The sequence below is a fragment of the Bombina bombina genome, unplaced genomic scaffold, assembly GCF_027579735.1.
Source record: "Bombina bombina isolate aBomBom1 unplaced genomic scaffold, aBomBom1.pri scaffold_2456, whole genome shotgun sequence".
NCBI lineage: Eukaryota > Metazoa > Chordata > Amphibia > Anura > Bombinatoridae > Bombina > Bombina bombina.
In genome coordinates, this window is record NW_026510951.1 from 1 (window position 1) to 10,000 (window position 10,000).

At 42.4% G+C, this 10,000-nt stretch overlaps 1 protein-coding gene across 2 annotated transcripts in view; it reads right to left on the reverse strand.

Annotated features, from left to right (window-relative positions):
• Positions 1-25: 25 nt before the first annotated feature.
• The window catches only part of LOC128643545 (uncharacterized), a 22,767-nt gene continuing 12,792 nt past the window's right edge, over positions 26-10,000 (reverse strand). For both annotated transcript variants that reach the window (XM_053696388.1, XM_053696387.1), the window contains exon 3: positions 26-1,350. In XM_053696388.1, coding sequence (XP_053552363.1) covers positions 1,189-1,350 — 162 coding nt within the window. In that variant the 3' untranslated portion in view covers positions 26-1,188. The remainder of the gene's footprint in view (positions 1,351-10,000) is intronic.

A 10,000-nucleotide genomic window follows, 5' to 3' on the forward strand; every position in this document is an offset into this window, starting at 1 on the left:
GCATATGAGAGAGAGAGAGAGAGAATATGAGGGAGAATGAGAGAGAATATGAGAGAGAGAGAATTGCAACCGGCCTGTTCCTGGATTTGAACCCGGGTCTCTCAGACCCCAGTCTATACAGTAACCCACTATGCTAAACACAGGGACACTGACTTTAGTGAAATTCTCAGATACGGCAACTGCCGAAACGCATAGGATCTGTTAGTCCTGTGATTTTTTTGTATCCTGTATTGGCAATTTTTAGCCTAACGTGTCTAATAAAGTTTGGAGTATTTTTATACTTTTCAGATTCCAAGGCTATCCTTTTTTCAATTTTTGCATTACGGACTACAAGGAGTCCTTTTTCCGGCCCTGGACTCGTTTTCCCAGCATCACGGCTATTTATCCTACCGGATTCAGAGAAACAGCACTTAGACGAAGTAAACCCCTATTTGCCAGTGCTTACAACGCCCATCGGATGATGTCATACCTGGAAGATACAACGCACACAGACAGCGAGGACAGAGGCAGTTATCCACACCGGAGCTGTGGTTTCCTCGACGCAAGTGACAGTCTGCTGAGTCTGATGTGTCCCTGTTCTTAAAGAGAGGTAGAGCTGCAGTAGCAGACGGGGGGGGGGTGACTTTGCCCTTCCGCATAGTGGATGCTATTGAGCTTAGACGCTTATCATCTGGGCTCCATTGCACTGGTGTTAGGGTTCATATTAGGGGTTTGTGCACACCCTAATTCATCTGTGAAATGGGGAGCCGTTTGTATCTTAACCTATATCTACAGGTCGGCTTATATTGAAAGGAACTCTTCTCTAGTTAGTTTGTGAGATAACATCTGGTGTGGAAGAAAAAGGAGTATACAGGAATATATGTCAAGATCTGAAGGAAATTAATATTATAAAAGTAACAAGGGTGTATAGTAAAAAAATAAATAAAATATATCTTATTACAGCTATATGCAAATATATTATTAAAAAGCTGCGTGTGTAGCGTGTGGACTTTTTATTGTTGTTTCCAATAAACACTACGTTTTATTATACACTATATGGATGTCACCCCGCTCTTCTTAACCTTGCTCTGGACTTGCCAGTTTTTGGAAGCGCACATCCTCCTTGCCACATCCGTATGCCATTGTCAGCTGTTGTTATTTGAGTACTAAGACACCTGTGAAGCCTGTATGTAGATTGTTTGAAGATCGTTATTGCTGGATATAACGGAAACAAGGGCTGGATCTGTGAGCAGCAAAGTAAAGAGCCATTGATACCTGGATTGGCTGACAGTGTAGACACCCCTTCCCTACCTTTCTCCTTCTTGGACACGCCAAGCAATCCAGTATCAGGAGTGTGGAGGTGAGAAGAGCCTGCAGAGACAGAGTAAAAGTGTAAGGTCAGTGCATTACAATTCTCCGTGCAGTGCTGAGATGCACATATATATTGGGTACTAGCCTATCCTACACATACCGCATGAGGCTACACTCTCCCTTCTCCTCTTAGTCTGACATACTTACATAGAGACTAACTACTACTTTTACTTTTGGCTGCAACAACTGATACAATATTATATCTTTTCTGATACTAGTACTTTATCAAGTTCCTTTACTCTTTCTTTCCAGCCTTTTTTCTGTATATATACACACACACACACACACGCACAAACACATATATATATTAATACAAAAGAGAAAAAAAGTATGTTCTGTCCGGCACTAACACATAAGCTATCATAAGATAGAAAAAAATTTTTATGCTTACCTGATAAATTTATTTCTCTTGTGGTGTATCCAGTCCACGGATTCATCCATTACTTGTGGGATATTCTCCTTCCCAACAGGAAGCTGCAAGAGGATCACCCACAGCAGAGCTGTCTCTATAGCTCCTCCCCTAACTGCCACCTCCCAGTCATTCGGCCGAAGACAAGCAAGAGAAAGGAGAAACTATAGGGTGCAGTGGTGACTGTAGTTTAAAAATTAAAAAACATCTGCCTTAAAATGACAATGCCATGGACTGGATACACCAGAAGAGAAATAAATTTATCAGGTAAGCATAAATTTTGTTTTCTCTTCTAAGGTGTATCCAGTCCACGGTTTCATCCATTACTTGTGGGATACCAATACCAAAGCTTTAGGACACGGATGAAGGGAGGGATAAGGCAGGCGCTTAAATGGAAGGCACCACTGCCTGTAAGACCTTTCTCCCAAAAATGGCCTCCAAAGAAGCAAAAGTATAAAATTTGTAGAATTTAGAAAAAGTATGAAGCGAAGACCAAGTCGCCGCCTTACAAATCTGTTCAACAGAAGCCTCATTTTTAAAGGCCCATGTGGAAAACACCGCTCTAGTGGAATGAGCTGTAATTCTTACAGGAGGCTGCTGGCCAGCAGTCTCAAAAGCTAAGCGGATTATACTTCTTAACCAAAAAGAAAGAGAAGTTGCTGAAGCCTTTTGGCCTTTCCTCTGTCCAGAGTAGACAACAAACAATGCAGATGTTTGACGAAAATCTTTAGTAGCTTGTAAATAAAACTTTAAAAGCACGAACCACGTCAATATTGTGTAATAGACGTTCCTTCTTTGAAGAAGGATTAGGACACAGTGACGGAACAACAATCTCTTGATTGATATTCTTATTGGATACCACCTTAGGAAGAAACCCAGGTTTGGTACGCAAAACTACCTTATCTGTATGGAAGATCAGATAAGGGGAATCACACTGCAAGGTAGATAACTCTGAAACTCTTCGAGCCGAAGAGATAGCTACCAAGAACAGAACTTTCCAAGATAAAAGCTTGATATCTATGGAATGCAGAGGTTCAAACGGGACCCCTTGAAGAACTTTAAGAACTAAATTTAAACTCCATGGGGGAGCAACAGGTTTAAACACAGGCTTGATTCTAACTAAAGCCTGACAAAACGCCTGAACGTCTGGAACATCCGCCAGACACTTGTGCAAAAGAATAGACAGAGCAGAAATCTGTCCCTTTAAGGAACTAGCTGACAATCCCTTCTCCAATCCTTCTTGGAGAAAAGACAATATCCTGGGAATCCTGACTTTACTCCATGAGTAACCCTTGGATTCACACCAATGAAGATATTTACACCATATCTTATGATAGATTTTCCTGGTGACAGGCTTTCGAGCCTGAATTAAGGTATCAATGACCGACTGGGAAAAAACACATTTTGACAAAATCAAGCGTTCAATCTCCAAGCAGTCAGACGCAGAGAAATTAGATTTGGATGTTTGAAGGGACCCTGAAGTAGAAGGTCCTGCCTCAGCGGCAGAGTCCAAGGTGGAAAGAATGACATGTCCACCAGATCTGCGTACCAAGTCCTGCGTGGCCACGCAGGAGCTATCAAAATCACCGAAGCTCTCTCCTGCTTGATCTTGTCAATCAGACGAGGGAGCAGAGGAAACGGTGGAAACACATAAGCCAGGTTGAAAGACCAAGGCGCTGCTAGAGCATCTATCAGCGCTGCCTTGGGATCCCTGGACCTGAACCCGTAACAAGGAAGCTTGGCGTTCTGACGAGACGCCATGAGATCCAGTTCTGGTTTGTCCCAAAGTTGAATCAACTGTGCAAACACCTTCGGATGGAGTTCCCACTCCCCCGGATGAAAAGTCTGTCAACTTAGAAAATCCGCCTCCTAGGTCTCTACTCCTGGGATATGGATAGCTGATAGATGGCAAGAGTGAACCTTTGCCCATAGAATTATTTTTGAAACCTCCAACATTGCTAGGGAACTCCTTGTTCCCCCTTGATGGTTGATGTAAGCTACAGTCGTGATGTTGTCCGACTGAAATCTGATGAACCTGACCGCAGCTAGCTGAGGCCAAGCCTGAAGAGCATTGAATATCGCTCTTAATTCTAGAATGTTTATCGGAAGGAGTGTCTCCTCCTGAGTCCACCAGCCCTGAGCCTTCAGGGAGTTCCAGACTGCACCCCAGCCCAGAAGGCTGGCATCTGTCGTTACTATTGTCCAATCTGGTCTGCGGAAGGTCATACCCTTGGACAGATGGACCCGAGATAACCACCAGACAAGAGAATCCCTGGTCTCTTGATCCAGATTTAGTAGAGGGGACAAATCAGTGTAATCCCCATTCCACTGACTGAGCATGCAGAGCTGCAGCGGTCTGAGATGTAGGCGGGCAAATGGCACTATGTCCATTGCCGCTACCATTAAGCCGATTACTTCCATACACTGAGCCACTGAAGGGCGAGAAGTAGAATAAAGAACACGGCAGGAATTTAGAAGTTTTGACAACCTGGCCTCTGTCAGGTAAATCTTCATTTATACAGAATCTATCAGAGTTCCTAGGAAGGAAACTCTTGTGAGAGGGGATAGAGAACTTTTTTCTTTGTTCACTTTCCACCCATGTGACCTCAGAAATGCCAGAACAATGTCCGTGTGAGACCTGGCAACTTGAAAAGTCGACGCCTGTATCAGAATGTCGTCTAAGTAAGGGGCTACTGCTATAGCCCGCGGCCTTAGGACCGCTAGAAGGGACCCTAGAACCTTTGTAAAGATTCTTGGTGCCGTGGCCAACCCAAAGGGAAGAGCCACAAACTGGTAGTGCCTGTATTGACCCTCCTGGATCATAGGATAGTCTCCATCTTGAAGGATGGGACTCTGAGAACTTTGTTTAAGATCTTGAGATCTAAGATTGGTCTGAATGTTCCCTCTTTCTTGGGAACAACAAACAGATTTGAATAAAAGCCCTGTCCCTGTTCCTCCTGCGGAACTGGGTGGATCACTCCCATAACTAGGAGGTCTTGAACACAATGTAAGAATGCTTCTCTCTTTATCTGGTTTGCAGATAAAAGTGAGAGATGAAATCTCCCTTTTGGGGGAGAGGTTTTGAATTCCAGAAGATAACCCTTGGACACAATTTCCAATGCCCAGGGATCCTGGACATCTCTTGCCCAAGCCTGGGCGAAGAGAGAGAGTCTGCCCCCTACTAGATCCGTTTACGGATCGGGGGCTGCTCCTTCATGCTGTCTTAGAGGCAGCAGCAGGCTTCTTGGCCTGTTTCCCCTTGTTCCAAGCCTGGTTAGGTCTCCAGACCGGCTTAGACTGGGCAAAAGTTCCCTCTTGTTTTGTGTTAGAGGAAGTTGAAGCTGCGCCACTCTTGAAGTTTCGAAAGGGCCGAAAACTAGACTGTTTGGTCCTTAATTTGTTGGACCTGTCTTGAGGAAGGGTGTGACATTTTCCTCCAGTGATGTCAGAAATTATCTCCTTCAGTCCAGGCCCGAATAGGATCTGTCCTTTGAAGGGAATGTTGAGAAGTTTAGACTTTGAAGTCACGTCAGCTGACCAGGATTTAAGCCATAGCGCCCTACGCGCCTGAATAGCAAAACCTGAATTTTTAGCCGTTAGCTTGGATAAATGAACAACGGCGTCAGAAACAAATGAATTGGCTAGCTTAAGGCCCCTAAGCTTTTCAATAATATCTTCCAACGGGGTTTCAACCTGTAGAGCCTCCTCTAGGGACTCAAACCAGAAAGCTGCGGCAGCAGTGACTGGGGCAATGCATGCAAGAGGCTGGAGAATAATACCTTGTTGAATAAAAATTTTCTTAAGGTAACCCTCTAATTTTTTATCCATTGGATCTAGAAAAGCACAACTGTCCTCGACAGGGATAGTGGTACTCTTAGCTAGAGTAGAAACTGCTCCCTCCACCTTAGGGACCGTCTGCCATAAGTCCCGTGTAGCGGCGTCTATAGGAAACATCTTTTTAAAAACAGGAGGGGGAGAGAATGGTACACCTGGTCTATCCCATTCCTTAGTAATAATTTCAGAAAACCTTTTAGGGATTGGAAAAACATCAGTGTAAGTAGGTACTGCATAGTATTTATCCAATCTACATAATTTCTCTGGGACTACAATAGTGTCACAGTCGTCCAGAGTTGCTAAAATCTCCCTGAGCAATACGCGGAGGTGTTCAAGCTTAAATTTAAATGTAGACATATCAGAATCAGATTGAAGTATCTTCCCTGAATCAGAAAAATCACCCACAGATTGAAGCTCCCCTGCTTCAGCTTCATTATATTGTGAGGGTGTATCAGAGATAGCTTCTAAAGCGTCAGAGAGCTCTGTATTTATTCTAGTCCCAGAGCTGTCTCGCTTTCCTTGCAATCCTAGCAGTTTAGATAATACCTCTGTAAGGGTATGATTCATAACTGCCGCCATGTCTTGCAAGGTATACGCAATGGGCGCCCCCTGAGTGGGATTTATAGGATCTGACACGTGGGGAGAGTTAGACGGCATAACTTCCTCCTTGTCAATTTCTTCTGGTGATACATTTTTTAAAGCCAGAATATGGTCTTTGTAATCTATAGTAAAATCAGTGCATTTGGTACACATTCTAAGAAGGGGTTCCACAATGGCTTCTAAACATAATGAACAATGAGTTTCCTCTATGTCAGACATGTTTAAACAGACTAGTAATGAGACCAGCAAGCTTGGAAAACACTTTAATAACTGTGAACAAGCAAAAAATAAAAACGGTACTGTGCCTTTAAGAGAAAAAAACAATCACAGAAACTGCTAAAACAGTGAAAAAAGCAGTAAATCTTACGAAATTTTTACAGTTTGTATAATAGACTGAAATAGCATTGCACCCACTTGCAAATGGATGATTAACCCCTTAGTTTCAAAACCGGATCAAAAAAATGATATAAACGTTTTTAAACAGTCACAACAAACTGCCACAGCTCTACTGTGGCCCTACCTGCCCATACAACGACTTTGGAAGGCACAAAACCCCTTAGAGAGGTCCTATATGTTCAGGGGTCTCCTTCAGGGAAGCTGGATGTCTCAAGCTGCAAACACTAATGGAAAATAGGCCCCTCCCAACCTGTACTCACAGTGAGAGGGCCTTAAACTATCCCTAGGCAAAATCTAGTCAGCCATGTGGAAAAACTGGGCCCCAGAATAAAGTTTTATCACCAATATGTAATAAACGTTTATACACCTCAAGCAAAGGTTATATCTATTCAGTAATGTGAGTAAATAATAAAAATATTACCCTTTACAGCAAGCATGATACCAGTCGTTATTAAACCACTGTAATCAGGCTTACCTTAAATAAATTGGGCACTGTCAAAATTTTCTAGCTTATCATTTCTCTAGAAAAATTTAAAACTGCACATACCTCAGAGCAGGAGACCCTGCACGCTATTCCCCCAGCTGAAGTTACCCATCTCTTCAGTTATGTGTGAGAACAGCAATGGATCTTAGTTACAACCTGCTAAGATCATCAAAGACCACAGACAGACTCTTCTTCAACTTTCTGCCTGAGGCTAAAATAGTACAACTCCGGTACCATTTGAAAATAACAAACTTTTGTTTGAAGATAAACTACATTAATGAACCACATCTCTCTAGCTGCTTCCCTTGTCGAGAGCTGCAAGAGAATGACTGGGAGGTGGCAGTTAGGGGAGGAGCTATATAGACAGCTCTGCTGTGGGTGATCCTCTTGCAGCTTCCTGTTGGGAAGGAGAATATCCCACAAGTAATGGATGAATCCGTGGACTGGATACACCTTACAAGAGAAATTGGTATAAACCCTAGGTAGTAAGGATAAAGGGGGAACAACTCCCCGTTGACTAGCTCCCCTCCCAACAAACGTGACTATAAATCTAATTAAAGAAATATACATTTATTTGAGCAGAATATAATGCAAGTAAAAAACCTAAATGAGACTTTTCAGTATCCAATATACAGACAGTAGTTACCCTAAAAATAAAGAAAGGGTTAATTGCTCCACTGGACATATAATAAGATAACAACTTCCACCAATGGCCATTGGGTATATAATGGGAACTTGAACATATCAAAGTTCCATATATAGTATGTAAATAGTCGCTGATCCAACTTGAATATTAATGATTTGGTCCGAGCACAGTCACTTGCTAATTCATGCAATTGGTAAGTGAAACAAACAGATGGTTAATCCACAATAGGTCAGTATTATGCGCTCACTTTAATTTGCAGAGCAAAGCAAGAAAGTTGTTAGTCCCCAGCGCATTAGTATGGTAATTGCAGACAGACAAGATATGGAGGTATCGTAGCAACTGTCAGCAACGTATTAGCACAGAATATAGTAAGTCACTGCAGGTCACAATAGCCCAATCGAGGGCCAGTCTTAAACTGTCTTTAGCCCCTAGGGTGCTACCTTAGAGAGACGTTCCTCCTTACAGGATCCCAATTACAGGGGGCAATGCAGTTCATAAGACAAACCAATCCCCGCTAAAGTTCAGTTCCACTTACTTTAGACTTCCTGTTTGGCGTGCTGTCGTTGACATGTATTTTTTCTTTTTACCATACCTTGCTGTGATAATGCTCGTTCCCGGGATCAGATATTTTCCCCAAAAAAACTGCCAGCGGTGGGTAGAAACAGCCCGGTCGGCCAAACCAAGGCTGCATACACAGACAGTGTGATCACGCAACACGTGTTTCACCGCAGGGCGATTTGATACGGCTTTCTCAAGCGTGCTTTCCTATTGGCTCTTCTTCCTCCCGGGAATTTATAGAATATATCAGACAATGACAATGAAATTATAAGTCCATATCACATTCTTGTAACAATTAATAACATGTATTTGTATAACTATACCATTATATGCTACAACCGTGAGGGGGAGAAAGGAAGCCAGTCAATGAGTTACTATTATAACACAACATATGACTATTATATACATCCTGCATCTTGTGAACATCATTATGTGGCTATTTAAGGGCCAGATAAACATCATAAAGTATCATAAAGGTATTTGTCTAATAAGAACATAGAACTGAATTAGAAGGAATCCTAATAAACTTATTCATACTAAAGGGCTGAGCTTTAAAGGCAAAGTACATATATATCATTAATATAGAATGGGGGACATGTGGAAGGTTGAAACATTAGCAGTCCCTACCTTGTGTGATAAATCCCAGCTATGAACATTTAGCTATCCAAGGAAGGGGGCAAAATTAATCTCCTCATTGAGACCACTTGGTTTTATACACCCAAGATATCCATTTACATTCTGCTATTTTTAGGGTAACTACTGTCTGTATATTGGATACTGAAAAGTCTCTTTTAGGCTTTTTTACTTGCATTTTTATTCTGCTCAAATAAATGTATATTTCTTTAATTAGATTTATAGTCACGTTTGTGGCGAGGGGAGCTCGTCACCGGGGAGTTGTTCCCCCTTTATCCTTACTACCTAGGGTTTATACCAATTTCTATCTTATGATAGCTTAAGTGTTAGTGCCGGACAGAACATACTTTTTTCCTCTTTAGTATTAATATATTTTTCTTATGTTCCCAGGTACCCTTGGTATCAATTATTTAGTGTACCAGGGATACATTGTGGCCTATCTATCTATCAAGCTCCGAAAGGAGCTTGACGGCCCGCGTTTCTGGCGAGTCTGAAGACTCGCCAGAAACAGCAGTTATAAAGCAGCGGTCACAAAGACTCTGTGCAGGGTGACAGGAATCGCCACAATTCAACCCGATCGGGTACGATCGGGTTGATTGACACCTCCCTGCTGGCGGCCGATTGGCGCGAGTCTGCAGGGGGCGGCGTTGCACCAGCAGCTCTTGTGAGCTGCTGGTGCAATGCTGAATACGGAGAGCGTATTGCTCTCTGCATTCAGCAAGCTCTTGCGGACCTGATCCGCACTGTCGGATCAGGTCCACAAGACCTTTGTTAAATAGGGGCCATTATATGAGATAATATAGGTGAGCTGACGCATCGTTGTTTATAATTATATATATATATATATACACACACACACACACACACATATATATATATATATATATACACACACACACACATATATATATACAGTGGGGCAAAAAAGTATTTAGTCAGCCCCAATTGTGCAAGTTCTCCCACTTAAGAAGATGAGAGAGGCCTGTAATTTTCATCATAGGTATACCTCAACTATGAGAGACAAAATGTGGAAACAAATCCAGACAATCACATTGTCTGATTTGGAAAGAATTTATTTGCAAATTATGGT